General features: G+C 51.8%; 3 protein-coding genes across 3 annotated transcripts; 1 reads left to right on the top strand and 2 right to left on the bottom strand.

The window, feature by feature from the left end:
- Nucleotides 1–3,841: 3,841 nt before the first annotated feature.
- HSPB2 (heat shock protein family B (small) member 2) lies at nucleotides 3,842–5,833 on the bottom strand. The gene is made up of 2 exons (XM_068418354.1): nucleotides 5,679–5,833; nucleotides 3,842–4,798 (listed from the first exon to the last, which is right to left on the bottom strand). The coding sequence occupies exons 1-2, from the start codon at nucleotides 5,770–5,772 to the stop codon at nucleotides 4,347–4,349; spliced, it is 546 nt and encodes a 181-aa protein (XP_068274455.1). The 5' UTR covers nucleotides 5,773–5,833; the 3' UTR covers nucleotides 3,842–4,346.
- Nucleotides 5,834–7,750: 1,917 nt separating this feature from the next.
- CRYAB (crystallin alpha B) lies at nucleotides 7,751–11,418 on the top strand. The gene is made up of 3 exons (XM_068418343.1): nucleotides 7,751–8,202; nucleotides 9,810–9,932; nucleotides 11,095–11,418. The coding sequence occupies exons 1-3, from the start codon at nucleotides 8,005–8,007 to the stop codon at nucleotides 11,296–11,298; spliced, it is 525 nt and encodes a 174-aa protein (XP_068274444.1). The 5' UTR covers nucleotides 7,751–8,004; the 3' UTR covers nucleotides 11,299–11,418.
- A 1,369-nt stretch (nucleotides 11,419–12,787) lies between these two features.
- Nucleotides 12,788–14,000, bottom strand: CFAP68 (cilia and flagella associated protein 68). Its single transcript, XM_068418149.1, is given in 2 exon segments — nucleotides 12,788–12,835; nucleotides 13,776–14,000. Coding segments are annotated over 2 exon segments (273 nt in total).
- Between the last annotated feature and the right edge of the window lie 2,693 nt (nucleotides 14,001–16,693).

Raw genomic sequence — 16,693 nt, 5'->3', positions numbered from 1 at the left:
CTACCCCTCTCTCCCACCAGTGCCATCCTGCTGATGCCAGCAGTGATGCAAAAGAGGATGGAGGAGGGACTTCAAATGTTCCTGAACAAAAGAAGAAACACCAGGGTGGGAGCGCTCAGTGCTGTTCCTGCTGTTCATCATTGCATCTCAAGCAGGATGTCAGAAAAATGTGTGGCACAGGTTGGCATCACCTGGGAAAGAGCATATCTTCTTGGGAGGGAGGCGATGCCCACAGCGAGGGTGAGAGCAGGCTTGCAGGTCTACTCTCAGCTGAGCTCTAGTGATGGTGCTTCTGCTGCAGGCAGAAAGGCTTGTGTAACCTCAGGGACATTACTGGGAATCCTTTTTTTTTTCAAAGCTACCTAGATGAAAGTGTACAGATTTGTGCTTTTGAGAGTGACAGAATCCCATGAGGGACCTTGCATCATTAAGGACCTGCAATACAGCTCTTAGGCTCACCCCTCAGCCTGTCAAAGAGGAACATTAATGTGCGTTTTCCCTCTCTACCCCTGTAGAGAGTCCTTCAGACCGTGGCTGGTCATTCCTGGACTGAATGACAGGTAGCTGATCTCTGGCAGCTCTAAGAGAGCTGATACTCAATACTGAAAGATACCATGTTAATGTAGTCCTCGAGCAGAAACTGTGCTCCACAGCTTTGATTTGGCAGTCAGCCCCCATTCTGTGCAGGTCTGAATGCCTCATGGGATGTGCTGACAAGTGGCTAAGTTTTAATTCACTCTTCTGGGGGGCTGTCTCAGGAACCAGCCCTAGTCCCCCACTCCATCTGTACCCATGCTCTCAGCCAGGCTCACAGCACTGCTTATCATCTGCCCAAGTGCAGAGCAAAGCTTGTACCTGTCCAGAAGTGGCAGGAAGAGAAGGGTTCTGCTTTGGAAGGACCACAGGGCACAGATGCTCTATTAGCTGAATCCTGGATGAGCTGCACTGTGACCTGAAGAGCCCGAATCTTGCTCTGAAACTGCTTCTCAGCATGTGGCTGGAGAAATTGCACAGCTCAGCCTGCACCACAGCACCTCAGGGAGAATTTAGGATCGGATTTATGCAGGCAGATGGGATTCAGTCTTGGTCTCAACAGGACCATGTTTTCAGGGACCTGCAAAGACGAGGTGGTCTCAGGAGTCCGTCCCTGCTTGGGAAGTTGCAGACTGTGTGTCTCTGAGTTTGCCACAGACACTGTTGATTTAGTGAGCCAGTGTCTGTTTTGATTTCTGGAATAACTTGGGCTTTATTGCTTTGTGGAGAAGACAAAAAAAAAAGGCTGTGAGCCTGTTCCCATCAGCCCCTTTCACAAATGCTGGAGCTGCTGGTTTGAGCTCCACCAGAGAAACAGAAAGGCATCAAAAACATTGGCAGAGCTGGAGAGCATTTGGCTGCCACTCTGCATTCCCTCCTCAGTCTGTGTCTGCAGGGATGAAAGAGAGCATGGCTTCCAGAGCTCCTGCTCAGCAAACCGATCAGGCTATTTTGTGCAAAGCCTGCCAGGGTGCAGAGGATCAGCCCAGTGGCTCACACCAGGCAACACCAGCCCCTGTCACTGCATCGCTGCTCGGGGCAGCTGTCTTCATGCACTCAGGGACATCGTCTGGGTAACAAGCTGTGCAACTGGCACAGGACAAGCCTGCAAGTGCCCAGCAATAGAGAATGAATTTGTTGGAGAGCAAAGGCAGGGTAATAAAAGCTGGAGGCAGAACAGAACTGTGTAATGACTACTAATGCTGTGCATTTCTATTGCAATACTGTCAAGGTACCTCAGACACTGAGGGACGGGGACCATGCTGTGATAGGTGTGGTACAGGCACACAACAAGCTGGCGCTGTGTATAAAAAATGAAAGAGAGAGAGCTCTCAACTGTTTTGGGCACTTTTGTCTTAGAATCTGCTCCCTGTGCAGCCCCAGCCCTGCCCACATGCTGTTTTCTGCACCTGGTGGTTCAGAAACCCACAGCCCTTGTGCTGCAGGGTCAGAGCAGGGCCAGATGGCATTTCATGCTCTAGCGTGTGCCATGTCTGCACTGTGTATGTGCATTCCTTCATCCAGGCACCCTTTGCCCAGCTTGCAGGTCATATGTTGGCCATCCTCCCTATCCCCGATGAAGTGAAGATATTTATCCTAGTGACAGGAGGCCTGCAGTGAGCAAGGGGACCATCAATCCTTCTTGCCAGCACAGAAGATGCCAGATCAGAGACAAAGAAAAGCCTTTTATAGCTGCTGCTCTGGAGTGGCTGTGAGTTTCAGGAATCCTTTTATGGCAGGAGATTAAGGAAATTATGGCCATGCCTGAGCCCACACAGACACGTCTCTGCCCTCACCACAGGGATATGGGCTTGGGAACTCAGCCCTCCTGGGACTCAGGTGGGTGCTGCTGCAAATGGGATGTGGTATGTGTCTGGTGCAGTGCGTGAGGCTGGCGTGGTGTGCGCTGAGGAGCAGAGAGAGGCTTGTACACAGGCGAGCGGTTAAGGACTGGGCTGTTCCTGCCCTTACCAGCAGCTGCTTCAGGTGATTGAAAGTCACTAGCTCAGGATTATCTCTGGAATTAGTATTAATGACTTAGACAAAGCCTGTTGAAAAGGTGATTTTTATTTTGACAGTGTCTGAAATACTTACTGGCAGCAGCTTATCTGGTTCTACTTCAAATGTAAGTGCATCCCTCAGCAGTACAGACTGTGAGTGTGGGTATCTGATCTGCACCAGGGGAGCATGGAGGCTTAGCCGTCCTCCCGCTTGCTCTCATGAGGCTGGCAGGCGGGGCTGCTTTTAATTTTATTCTGATCCTCATTGTTGGCAGGGGCCCTGAGAAGTAGAAAATAGCTGCACAGTGGTTCACTCTGGTCTGGATCCCACTTTGCCCAGCAAGGGTGAAAGAGCAGCCTTATACCAGTGTTTCAGCAACCGAGGAGTTGTGCTGGATGGGATAGACTCCTGAGCAGGGCATTTCTGGCCCTATGTATTCATGGAGGCAGAGTGCAGAAGCCTGCAGGTCACATCCCAGCAGGGAGAGGGAGAAGCTCCATCCACAGGGACTGCGGAACCTCCTCTCTCCTCTGTGAGAGGGCTGCACTGAGGCATGCCAGGGACCCCCATATTTGGCCAGTGACACAGCATTTTGACTGCTTTAATTGGCTCTGACAAGACAGGGATTGCAACTGGCACCTGCTGAGCCCTCAGGGCCATCCAAGGCAGCAGCTGCCACCAACAGCACACACGATCCCTGGCCAAACATAACAAGACTATGGAGACATTTCTCATGTAGCTGGTAGCATCACTGTGTCTGCAAAAGGGGGCAAATTCATCCCCTCTGTGACTCTACAGAGAGTGCTGGGATGCCAGCAAGGCACTTGGGAACTGAGCAGAGCCTTTCCCTTCAGCATTTTGGGGTTCACTCCCCTCAAAAGGGCTGAAAAGGTCTGTCCGTGAACAAGCCTTACGTCCCATAAACTAGAGGGCTGAAGCAAGCAGAGACATTGGCTTGGCATTTGTTCACTTGGGCTGACTCTAGCTCCAGATCTGGAAATGCACAGTGAGCCTCCAAGAGCCCATCACTACATCTTTTCTGCCTGAGGTTATTGCCCACTGTGGGCTCCCTACAACAGCAAGCAACTCCAGCTGTACCTGAGCTAGGAGGGCCAACCACAGAGGTCCCCCTGGCTGCCCCATGGACAGAGTCACTCCAAGTCCCCACTGATGCCATTTCCACACATGAGCTCAGTGTGAACTCTCCGCTGCTCTGCTCCCTGCATCTGGAGCAGCTAAGGCACTGTCCATCCTTCCCACTGCAGAGTAGCTTGGCCAGAACCAACATGAATCCAAGGCAAACAAGTGAAGATCAGAGGCAGATTTATTCCTCTTTCCTCCTGAGAGCTGCAGGCACTTTTACAGACCAACAAGCACTTTCCATCTCCACAAAGGTCAGCCACCAACTCGTAAGCGAGGCACTGAGATCATCTCTTCCCTCTTCCCAGTACCCTTCTGGGCTAGAACACATCAGCTGTTTAACAGCCCACTGTCACACAGCCTCACAGTTTAGGGTAAGAGGGACCCTTGCCATTTGGGGTGAGAGAAGAGCATCCTGCAAGGTGCTCAATGAGCACTTGACCTAGGAAAAAACTTGCATTACAGACCCTCACACTAACACTTTAGTTCCCCTTTTTTTTCAGTTCCAAGACCCTTTTTCCAGCCATCAGCTTTAAGAAGCAGAAGTCTGGCATATATATGGCTGCCTCACAGCCCTGCTAAACACTGATGGTGAGAAACAGGGGCCTGGCACTGTGGATTTCCCATCCCTATCCCCCCTCCCTCCCTGCTGAAGCCCAGATCTGGAGCCTTTAGGACTCTTCCTTCCCTTTTGCTTCCTCAGACTGTTCTTCTTTCCCCACTGGCTGCTCCTGTTGGGTTATCTTCACCTCATTGACTCTGGCCTTCACTTCCCTTCCCGTTCGAGGAGCCACAATGCTTAAGATGCCGTCATGGGACAGCGTGGCTCTCACCAGCAAGGGGTCGACATCCAGAGGGAGGATGTAGGTCCTGGTGAACTCCCGGGAGATGAAGCCATGGCGGTCAGCCTTCTGTGGGTGCTGCCCTGTCACCTCCAGCAGGTTGTCTACGGTGCGGACAGTGAGCTCATCCGGCAGGAAGTGACAGACATCCAGGAACACCTGGAATTTGTGCTCATTGAGGCTGATCTCAGAAGTACCTCGATCCAGCTGCTTATTGATCCGAGGCCTGATGTAGTAGCCATGGTACAGGGCAGGGGCTAAAATCTCACATGGGGACACACCTGAAAATAAGACTCAGTGAGGAGTGCGGGTTTTCCAGGGGATGGAGTTGGAGAAGGATGTTTGGCAGCAGATAGGGAAGGGTGACAGGAGGAGGCTGGGACCTGGCAAACACCTCGGTTTTGCCACAACATCAGCACAACACGGATGGAGACTCTTGCAGATTCTACCTTTGTGTCTCCAAAACACATACAGAGCCAGATGCCTGCCAGCCACTGCCTCCCACCACACAGCTGGCAGCTGCCAGCAAGCCAGGGGCTGGCATCCAGCTTTCACATGTCTGCTGGGTGGACAGGGAGGGACTGGTGGGTGCACTGGGCGCTCTGCAGTGCAAAGCCCACAGCCAGGGATTGGCATGGAAAATGCTGATGGTGAAGAAAATGCCCTGAAGAACTAAAAGCCTTTTGTGTGCCATTGTCCAGGGGGCTTTCCTTGCAGCTTTTTGCCTTTTCACGCTGTTGTGCTGGTGCTGAATGGTTCTGCTGCTGCCCACATTCCTTCCCCTCTGCCAGCCACTGCCCAGCTTTGTGATGAACACCCCAGCTCAGCTTTTCTCCACAGCCGCTGGCTGCAAAAACTACCCCCCCACCCCGGAGCATTTTGCTCCATGTTTGCACAGCATATGCATGAGTGCCAGACCATTGGGGGCACTGAGGGAGGGACAGGACAGTAGGCATGGATGGAGGAAGTGGACCTGAAGAGGGAGACCCTGGCTATTCCCCTGATATTCCCCCCTGCTGTGACCTGGGTTCTTATGCTCAAAATTCCTTGGCTCCAGCTTCCCCAGCCTGCTCTGGAGCTCAGTCTCCTCAAGGGGACTCCACCAGCCCTCCTGCACCAGAGGAGAGAATGGTGCTGGGGGGATCCCATCTCCTTTCTTACCTTCTCCAAAGTTCTGGTCGTAGATCTTGCTAGGGTTGGCAAACTCGTACTCCGAACTCATGGGGTAGGCATGGGGGACAGTCCGTGCAGCCATGGTGTGTCTGGGAACGGGACTTTCCAAGCACTCACTGCCCCTGAGAGTGAAGGCTGCAGATTGCAAGGTTTCAGTTGGGCAAATTCCACAGGGAGGAGTGTGTGATAAAAAGATGGACCAAAATAGCCATGCACACAGGCCCCAGGATGCCTCGCCAGAGTGACGAGGGAAGCTTCTCGCTGCATTCCAGCTGGGAGTGCAGGCACTGCCCGCAGTCAGGGACACCTCGGGAAAATCCCACACCTCCTCCCAGCCTCTGAGATCCCCTCTCGAGCAGCGGGTGCAGGAGGCAAATGGGTAGCCAAGTACAGCAGGGAGGTACAGAGGTGAGCTGAGGGAGGCTGAAGTAGGAGAAAGCAGGACAGACCCCAGGCTCTGCTGTCTGTGGTGCTCCCAAAGCCAAGGGCCAGCAAGAAGGCTCATGGTAAGCAGGTTCAAGAAGTCTCTAACACTGGTCCTGATGGCCCTGAAGCACCCCATGGGGACGGGGCAGTAGCTAATGCTGGCTCGTACTTAGAATCATAGAATCATAGAATTGATTTGGTTGGAAAGGACGTTGATCAAGTCGTGCAAAGTCACGTGAAGTCACTAACACAGCTATCGGCCCTTAGGGTCTTAGGGGCCAAATCAGCCCCTTGTGTGCGCTACACAAAGGAGCTTGATTTTCCCAGAAGCAGAGCGGACAGCTCAAGTCTTTTGTTCCTGTGAGTGGTGAAGTGCTGCAGGTAGTAAAGCAGGGCTAGACAGGATCCAGATCCCACTGCTGACACCTCCACATCCCGAACCGTGCTGCTGCAAGCTGGCTGTCTAGACTGTTCCCCTGCCAGGGCTTTGGCACAATGTAATGAGACTCAGAGAAATGCCTGTGCCAGAGATCACGAGTTAACCAGGGATCTGAAGCTGGCATAGATCCAGTTTTATTGAATTGTGGGGGCAGGGGGTAGGGGCAGGGAAGGGAATAGTGCCCACTTAAGCTCCTTGTACCCTGAAACCAGAGATTTCCTTGAGTCCATGTCCCTGCAGTATGAGAGAGCAGGTGCACTGCTGTTGATGTAATGGGGAATTGGAGAAGGTATTCATGGCCTGAGCTGTTGCACAGAGCAAGTTCAGCCCCCTATTCTTGCAGGCAAGCTGAGAGGAAGAGATTCAGACCCTTTTGCAAGGGACTGGTGGTGCTGGCAGTAAGAATGATATGCCCCTGAGCCAGTTACTGTATTTAAGTTGTGAGCTCTCAGAGGCAGAGACTAGTTCTTGCCCTTTAAGGACAGTTGCTGAACCCATTCCCATGATTTAGGTTCACAAGCAAGGCAGGAATTAAAAAAAAATGTGCGAATTAAGATGTATTAGGAGCATTAATTATAGGAAATCAGTTTACTGCAGGGGCACAGACAGACAGAGGCAGTTTGCATCCCTGAGAAGGCATGTCACAGTGCAGCACCATGGAGGCCGTTGGCATGCCTGGTTTATCTCTGCTCACAGCCCTCCGGAGTACTCTGAGGTCACAGAATGTCAGGCTCTTCTGCTCTCTCCAGCAAAGTGGTTTCTGTAGTGGGCAAAAGACGAGAGTGTTGGGCTGAAGCACCGTGGAGAGAGCCATCCTTCATTCGCGCACACACCAACAGACGTGCACTAAGGCAGTGGGGCTTACTGTGCTGCAGGGCCACACTGCCAGGGGTATCTCAGCAAAGACCTCCTGGGATCCTTTGGGCCCTCTAAGTAAACCAGGGCTGTGGCTTCCTTTGCCTGAAGGAGAGGCAGAGCTCTTCCTAGACTGGTGGGTGATGGGGGGAGCTGAAGTCTCAGTGCTCGCAGTGGGAACAACGGCCCCTTGTCATTTTCCCTGTGAGCCAAAGATAGGAGCTGCATTGATCCCGTTGGCATCCAAAGCAGCTGGGAACATCCGCCAAGCCTGCTTGGGACTCTGCAGATAAACAGCACGTGGGGAGTGGGGCGGGCGACTGGGCAGTTTGGCTTCTTGCTGCCCCATTAGGCTCCTTTTCTTCTTCTCCCCTTCCCCCTCCTCCTCAGCAGCGTGTTCAAATCCCCCAGACAGCTACTGGGCACCGCTGAAGGGACCAGCCCAGGAGCAGGACAATAAAATCCCTGACACCACTGTTCAAGAGGCCTCGCGGGGGGGTAAGGCTAGGCCAGCTGCACGGGTATAAAGCTGTCCCCAGCTCCCAGCACAGCACTGCAGCACAGTTGTTTGCCAGGCTCCTCCAGCGCTCTCCAATGGATATCACCATTCACAACCCCCTGATCCGCAGACCTCTGTTATCCTGGTTGGCACCAAGTCGTATCTTTGACCAGACTTTCGGAGAGCACCTGCAGGAGTCAGAGCTGCTCCCTGCTTCCCCCACCTTCAGTCCCTTCCTGATGAGATCCCCCATTCTTCGGATGCCCAGTTGGCTAGAGGCGGGACTCTCTGAGGTAATCTTCCCTTCTTAATGCTCTTTGTTATTGCTGCGTGCACATCCTGGTGGATCTGGAGCTGGAGATGCATGATTGCTGAGAGCTTGGAAGCTGCTTGTAGGTGATTAGGAAAAGGCTGGGGAAAAGGGTGCTGTGTTTGTGCTTGTGCCTCTGCTCCTCTGCATTAGGCAAGAACCTCTGCATGCTCTGCTAATCTTTTGTGACTGAGAGCAAGTATTGCCATAGTGTTGGGAATAGAGGCAAACTGGGCTGAGTGTGTGCGGCAAATGACTGTAAGAGCTGACGGAAGAAAGGAGGAAGCCTAATTTCCCTGTCTGCTCTGCAAAACTTTCAATTCTACTCCCTCCTGAGAAGTAAACAGCACAGGGGTAGTGGGCAGGGGTAGTGGGATCCGCATGTCAGACAGTGTGGGAGCTCACGGTCACTGAGGAAAAAGGGACCTGTTTTAAAGAGTCACTGATGAGAAGAGCAGCATTTTAAGTAAGATACAGGACCCAAAGGATCATGAAACAGCCATCTGCTTGCTTCAGGGGCTGAGCCAAGAGGCACGCAGTTCAACCAACCTTGTTTGCTCTGCGAGTCAACTGCGAGCTGTTCTAAGCCAAAGGAATGAGAGGAAAGTATTTTTTAAATCTTTGCATAATGTTTCCCTTGATTTAGCGACCTGGGTCTGGCTGTCCACTGAAGCAGCCATAATAAGCATCACAGATAACAACACCTGACTATCTCAGTGGAGAAATCTTCACAAATAATCTAGAAGGAAGAGGAAGCACTTAGACTCCCAGGTCAAACTGCGGAAACCAGTAAGCCTAAAGCTGGCACAAACACTGCCTCCAAATACCAGAGCAGAGCTCCAGGAGGCTCGCATGCACCCTGACCATGAATGCAGCAAGAAGGCAGAGACAGCCAGATCATGTAGCAAAGTCCCACAAATGTTGTCCAAGACATGCAGAAAATGCAAATTCAACCTCAGGAAGCAGCAAAAAGGAGTATTTGTTAGAAGTGATAAAGTGCAAAATGGAAGGGAAGGAGGTGAGATGAGCAGCAGGTGACTCAGAGTTTCAGCAGAAGTCATGCTGCTCAGATAACAGAGGTGAGCAGTGAGGCAGTACTGCTCACCAGTGACACATTATTTTGGTTACTAAAGAGTGATGATGCGGGGGAAAGCCTGCAAACCTGCAGATGAGCTGCAGTCAGCTGCACAGTCAGGGTTTCTTTTGCTTGAAGGACTTTGAAAAATCCAGTCACAGAAACTGGAAACCTCCAGACATTCTGTAAAAATAATTGGATGTGAAAGCTGTACACCAGCTGAAGAGTCAAATTAACAAATTCAGATTAAGATAATCTCTTCCTCACTCCCAAGGAAAACATTTTTTTTATGCAATTGAGAGAAAGCATTCACATTTTAGTTACTGCAGTGATAGGCATTAATGTAACAGGCCAGCAATGGACAAAGCCACCCAGATCAGAATCCCAGGATCGAACGAAGGTCAGACAGCGCATGTGTAGGTACCAGCTTGAGTCTTGAACTGCTATATTCTGAGAGCATTTTTAAGTTGAAACCCTGACCTGCTCTTTTCTGAAGTCACCTTCTTGTTTTGCAGATGCGACTGGAGAAGGACAAATTTTCAGTGAATCTTGATGTGAAGCATTTCTCCCCTGAGGAGCTAAAAGTGAAGGTGCTTGGGGACATGGTAGAAATTCATGCGAAACACGAGGAGCGCCAGGTACTTCTACTTTAACTGTGCAACTGATAGAGTCAGTGTGAACTTCCTCATCTATGGTTAAACAAGGAGACTGCAAAACAATCCTCTCCCGTGCTCACCTCAAATACTTCTAATGCTTTTTATCAATCAATCCTAATGGAAGATGCTCTGTGCCACCCCCCAGCTGATCCCAGACTGGGCAGCAACAGGGTGGAGATTTATTGCTGATGTTACATGAACTGTGAACTGAACTGGAAAATCATCTTTGAAATGGGCATTTCTGGGCCTCCGTCTTTCTGGGAAGAGGCCAGGAATGCAGGGAGGCATTCAATAAGCTAACCACAAACTGTAATAATTAAACCAGATAATGAATCAGTGCATTGCCCTGTTCCGTTACCATGAGGCTACCTCCCTCCTCCTGAAAAAGGCCCATCTATCAGTTTGTAATCCTTGAAGGTTGTGTTCTGCTGTCAGTCATCCCACTCCTTGCTGGCTCTGGAGACCTATGTGGCAACTGGGCAGACAGAAGTCCAAAGCCATGTCCAAAGCTGTATGTAACAGGGTTGGCCAGTCCCCATCTCCCTCCCGTCCCGCACCCCCACCTCCTTCCCAGAAGGAAATGCATCCACACGATGAAGTAGCTATGTCACTGGAATTGTCAGCTCTATGAGCTTCTGCGAGCACAGTCAGGAAATACAGCATTACTTGTAGCTGGTGGAAGCCTGTAATCCTGACATAGCTTCTTCAATTTTTTTTGTCTAAGAAAAAAATGAAGCACTACAGCAGAGTGTATTACCATGTGTGACTAGAGCTCTGGAGACCCTCAAGAACAGGGGTGGCTGGCACTCCATGTAGGTCTAGCTGCTGCATCTTAGGAATGACAGCACACCACTGCTCAATGAAGCCAGTCTCTGGCTGGCACAAGAGCTGGAACATAAAGCCTCCTTCTGTAAGCAGTGTAACTGCAGGCACCTGCAGCCTAGGCACGGCAGTGTCTCACTTTGGCCAGGCTTGGCTCTTTAAAAAAGGCATCTCATAATAAAAACTCTTTTAACTTTCTGAAAAGTTTTCCTTTGAGAGCTGGAGCTTCCTGATCTCAGACTTTATGCAAAGGGCCTATGGTTTAGGTGGAACTGAGTGAACATTTCTAATCAGGGCTGTTCCTTCTCTTCTCCTTTTGAAGGATGAGCATGGCTTTATTGCCAGGGAGTTCAACAGGAAATACAGGATTCCAGATGACGTGGACCCTCTGACCATAACCTCATCACTCTCTCTGGATGGTGTCCTGACGGTGAGCGCACCGAGGAAACTAAGTGATGTCCCTGAGCGCAATATCCCTATCACCCGTGAAGAGAAGTCTGCCATTGCAGGAGCTCAAAGGAAGTAGGCTGCTATTTAAAGTCACCCCAGAGGGCCATTCAAGAGCACTTTTCATCATATGTCAGCTGTACTGAATGGCTACTCTTATTATTTATGCTGAGTACATTTACTAACAAATAAAACATGAATAAGCAGTTTGTATTTTTTTTGTTTCGAGCACTAAGGGCAAGGGAAGTGTTGGGTCAAGAAAGCTGTGTATGGTTGTTGTGCAGAGAAACATACCTGGCATCATTCTTGCTTACAGGTTGAGTGGCAGGTATGTCCAGGAGAGCTTGTCTCGGTGTTCAGAATGCTGTGCTAGTTTCACTTTGTGTACATTAATGTTTTGCAAACATCTAATTGGACGAGCCTTTTCCTTCAGTGTTGCCAGAGGATTTCAGAGTGTTTCACAAGCAACAGAAAAGTTTCCCCAGTGGAGATTAGACTGGTAAAACAACTTCAGGACAATCGAAACCCATTCGAAGTGTGGGTATTAGATAACAACTGAATGGAAGACAGCTGTATCTTAAATCTCTAGAATGACTCATGTTATGGAGAAGCATCCAAGTGCTGCAACCAGTTCAGAGCAGTTGCAGATGAAAACTGCATAGCTGCAGTAAACACGGATATATCCAGAGAGGAGAATAACGTCCTGCTCTCATGGTGCAAATCACATCAGTTTGAAACTATGTTGTCAGTGCCCCTCAAACAATGAACAGCATTAATCTGATTTATGCTAACATTGTTGAGTAGAACAAAACACTTCTCAGGTGTCATCACCTGCTTAGCACCTCTCTTCAAAGGGATATGAGCATAAAGGAAAGTCTCTATTACTGGAATTGAATTTCTAAAATTCATCTCCAAAAAGGACAGCATGCCATAGATCTGTCGCACAGATCATCAGTTATGACCTGACGTATTTTCTATGTTCCTTATACCTGCTAAGACAAAAGTTATATTAGAAGGGATCAGTTTAAATCCCAAATAAACTAAGAGGGCATCCTTCTTCCATGGTTTTAAGTGAGAAAAATAAAATGAGCACTCAGTGATGTAGGGTCATTGGCAAATACCCCAAATCCCACCTAATTGCCAAGGTCTAGTGTGTCCTATTAGCTGGTTCTAATAAGCTCTTCCAGTTAAGGTGTTAGTTGAGCTTTACTGACAAGACACAGGGTGACTGGTGACTTGCAGTTAGCTCTGCACAAGAAACAAGTGACAGAAACACACATAGGTTACAAACAATACAGCTTAGAAAGAAGGAAGAATGTTTCTCACATGATGCTACATTTGGCTTTAAAGTGACAGGTCTTTTTGCTTGAAGGATATCCTTGTAACACTGCTGGCAGACAAGCCTCCTGTTATTCTGAAAGCATAGTCTGCAGATTCTCTCCATCATCTCTGTTGCTTTTCCTGGTTTCTTCTCTGAGTGTTGGATATAAGCAAAGAAAATGCTGCCATATGGGGCCTGTAGTCTATTGTGTAGCAGGGCTGAGCAGTTGGGTTGAACAAAGGAGGTTTCAACTCAGGGTGGTGGCCTGGAAACCAATGACGTTCTTGTTCAAATCCTAAAAGAATAAACACAAAAAAAAACTTGAGGAAGTAAGTGCAAAATAGTAATATATCCAGAAAGTGCAACTGAGAGAAATATTTTCTATAGAGCACAGTTTTGTTAGGCTCAAACTCAGGAGCAAGAAACGGGAATTTTGAGTGAAAGCTCTTTGGGGATAAACATGATGAGGTTAGCCAGACAAGAACACTTGAAATGCAAATACCGTTCCCTGAATGACTCGAAATACCTGTTCTGTGGTGGCACAGGAGCACAACTCAACGAGAAAGCAATTCTGTCATCTCAAAGTACAAATGTAATTCAGAAGCTCCTCTTTAGCTACACTACAGATCCGACAGACTATGTTTCAGTTCTGTGCACGTACTTTTTTTCTCTGGTTCTTTCCCTTCTTGTAATCTGAAGACTATGTTGTTTCAAAGCAGGGAGTATATTGAAAAGAAAAACTTACATTTAGCATGGCTAAATATAAGTAAAAAACTTTAACATTTTATATCCTACAGGAAGACCAAAGTATCTGCAATTGCACTACTACTTTCAAGTCAGTCTAGCCCAAGATCACAAAGCTTCGGTGGTGACTTCTGATTCACCATCTGAACAGCAAAGGAAAGAGCTGGACTGGGGCCACTGTTACAAGTAGTAAGACTGAGTTTAAACAAAAAAGCATTCCTCACATCTTTAATCCTGTGGTGGGACGGTTGTAGGACACTCATCAGAGAAAAGGGTGCTACCTGTAGCCCTTCTGCATTTTTAGAAAACAGTAGAAAAGACTAGGAGCAGGGCTGCAGAAAGGGAAACTATTCATGGGAGGCTTGGCTTTGATGTATTCATAGCTGGGGATGGAAAGGACAATGCCCTGTGTGCATGACAAATTAAGTGACCAGTGATCATCTCAACTGAGCTTTGCTCTATCTCCAGTAAGGTAAAGCACAAGGACACACCTGGGAAGGAGGTGGCTTGGGCTGCACAATTCTCTGGATATCGTATCACTCTTCATTCCACTTCCCTACAAGGGTGTTCATTCAGTAATCATTTTAATTGGTGGTGCACCTCCAGCCACACTGGGAAAACTTAGAAGTGCTGTCCCAGTCCATCTACTGTTCCTCATGGCCAGTAGCATGCATTAAGGAGCCATGGAGGGGCTTGTACAAAGAGATCTTGGACATGATCTGGCAATAGAAATCAACAACTCCCTAGGATCAGCTTGGATCTCAACTGCAGGTAAAATGACATGGAATGTTGTCCCTTCCATCCCCCCGGTGACTGGCGAGGGACCTCCCATACTTCCATGTGTGACAGATGGCATCAGAGAAGAACTGTATTCCTTCTTGATGCCAAAAAGCTTTTTTTTTCCTTTTTGGTTTTTTTTGGGGGGGGGGGCGGGGGGGGGCAGGGAAGAAGGTGGTATGGTAAGTATCTGTTTTCCTAAATGGTGATACTGCATTTCTCAGCTTCACATGTCACTGAATAGCTCTCAGAGTAACTTACTCACCCTTTGAAATTGACGAAGTAATTTACCGAAGGCCACAGGGACCTAATGCCTGAACCAGGACCAGACCGCATCAACTGCAGGCAGTGGGTCCCTGTTGGAGCTTGCCTTTGCCCGTTTTAAGCCTTCCACTGTCATTACCCGTGTGACCCCTGTAACACTGTCCTTGCCCTGTGCAGCAGCTGAGGGCAGACAAATAGAACAGGCGACAGATGCAGCTGCTCTTTCGGGAGGAAATAAACCAGCGCCTGCGTGTAACTCTGCGGTAGAGCGTTGTATGTTGTTTTCATGTGCTCGGGCAGCGTCTGCGCTTGTTGCCCATCTGGAAAATGTGGCTCACACCTTGTGGGACCTGACCGCGTGTGTTATTGCTGCGCCTCTTCCAAAGCGCCTCTTCCAGAGAGGGTGCGACACCGGCGGGAGGTGCCGGAGCTCGGCCGCGGGCCGGCGCCGCGCACGCGGGCCCCGCTGGGGGGGGCACCGAGGCGCGGGGGCTGCGGCGGGCGCGTGCCTGCCCCCCCCTCCCCCGGGCGTCGCGCGGGCGTCTCGCGGGGGCGGTGGGAAGAGCCGTCACGTGGGCGTCGCGCGGGGGCGGCGGGAAGAGCCGTCGCGAGGACGCAAAAGCGCGGGCGCAAAAGCGCGGGCGGGGTCGGGCGGGAAGAGCCGTCGCGTGAGGGAGTCGTCAAGGGGCGCGCGCGTGAGGGGCCGCCTGAGGGGAAGGGGAGCGGGACCCGCCTGGGGAAGGGGCGGGCGGGCGGGCGGGCGGGGGTCGGCGCCGCCTGGGAAGGGTCCGCAATCGCCTCGGGGCGGGCGGGGGTCGGCCATCGCCTTGGTGGGGAGGGTGTGCGATCGTCTCGGGGCGGGCGGGCACCGGCGCCGCAGGGGAAGGGTCCGCAATCGCCTCGGGGCGGGCGGGCGGGGGTCGACCATCGCCTTCGGGGGGGCTGCGAGCGCCGTGCGGAGGGCTGGGGCTCAAGCGCCGTCCCGGGGAGGCGCGGTCAGCCATCGCCTCAGGGTCTGCGGAGGGTCCAGCCCCGCCGGGAGCGACCAGGAGCCCGGAGCAGCAGAGCGCCCTTCGGAGTCGTCCCTGCAGGGAGCACCGGAGCCCCAATTCCGTGAGAAAACCCGATGGGCGCGGTTTTTTCCGAGGGGTGGGTGGGTGGGTAGGGAGCAGGGGGTAGGGGCGGGAGGACGGGCGGGGTCGGGTAGTGCTGTGGACAGCTCCGTCCTGGGTCGGTGGTTCTGTGGAGAGCTCCGCCCGGGGCTCGGCGTCCCTCTCGGGTCCTGACCGCGTCCTCGTGCCTTTGCAGCAGCCGGAGGAGCAGACAGAGGAGGCATCCGTCGTGTGGCACTGCGAGGCAAGAGCGAGCGAGAAGAGGAGCAGAGGAAGCCCAGGAGACTGAAGCCGATGAGAGAGAAAGGCACTCTGGGCAAAGGGACCTCCCTGTCACCGGGGCTGTGGTAACACAAGGGTGCTGCCGGCACCTTTGGGGTGCCCTGGCTGGCTTTATGCTGGGCGACCTCCCTGTAACCAGGGCTTTGGTCTTTGCCTTTGTTGGCCTTTTGCCATGCTGCCCCATGGTTAGGCTGTCCGGAGAGAGTGGCAGCCCTGTAAGGAGGGTGAGAGCCACCGTCTCCACACCCGGGGGGGGCGGGAATGGAGCTCCTGAAGACACGGTGCTGTTGTGCCGCAGCCAGGAGGGCCGGCCCATAACTTGGGCGCAGATCAGAGCCTCGGGCTCCATGGGGCTTGTTGAGCGTGCTGAGCTGAGGGGGGCGGCCCTGTAAGCGGGGCTGTGTGCGTCCCCCGTGCTCGGTGGCAGGTGCTGGGAGGACCCCCCTGTAATCAGGTGGGTGTCCCTGGCCCCGGCCTTTCAGAGGCATGGGGCCAGGATGTGTGGGGCTGGGCGTGCCCTGCCCTAATCCTCTTTCTTTCTGCTGTCGGCCCTGGGAGCAGCCTGGGGGGAGCCGGGAGGCTGGGGTGAACGGGCCCCTTCCGGGTATTGCATTATTTCAGCGGGGCCTGGGTCCTACTTGGGCAGCCCTGACATTGGAACGCCCTGTTTTGCCTTACTCCGGACTGCTGGGTACCATGGCGATGATACCACCGGAGAAAGGTGGGTCTGACGTAGCTGAGCTGGGGGGGGTGGGGGGTAGGAGGGGAGGAACGATGGCGGGGGGTCGGGGAATGCTGTGGGGACCTCCCTGTGGGGGTTGGCGTCTCTCACTCCTCTGGGCGGGGGAGCTGGTGTTTGACTGCGCCCTCCTTCCTCCGAAGCTCTGGGAGAAGAAACACAAGGCATCGTGTGGAACTGTGAGGTGGGAGTGGGCGAGAGGAGGAGTGGAGGGCTGAAGAGAAGGTGCTCTGGG

Source organism: Nyctibius grandis, chromosome 25, assembly GCF_013368605.1.
Source record: "Nyctibius grandis isolate bNycGra1 chromosome 25, bNycGra1.pri, whole genome shotgun sequence".
In the NCBI taxonomy this organism is placed as follows: Eukaryota; Metazoa; Chordata; class Aves; order Nyctibiiformes; family Nyctibiidae; genus Nyctibius; species Nyctibius grandis.
This window is presented reverse-complemented; position numbering and strand designations above follow the sequence as displayed.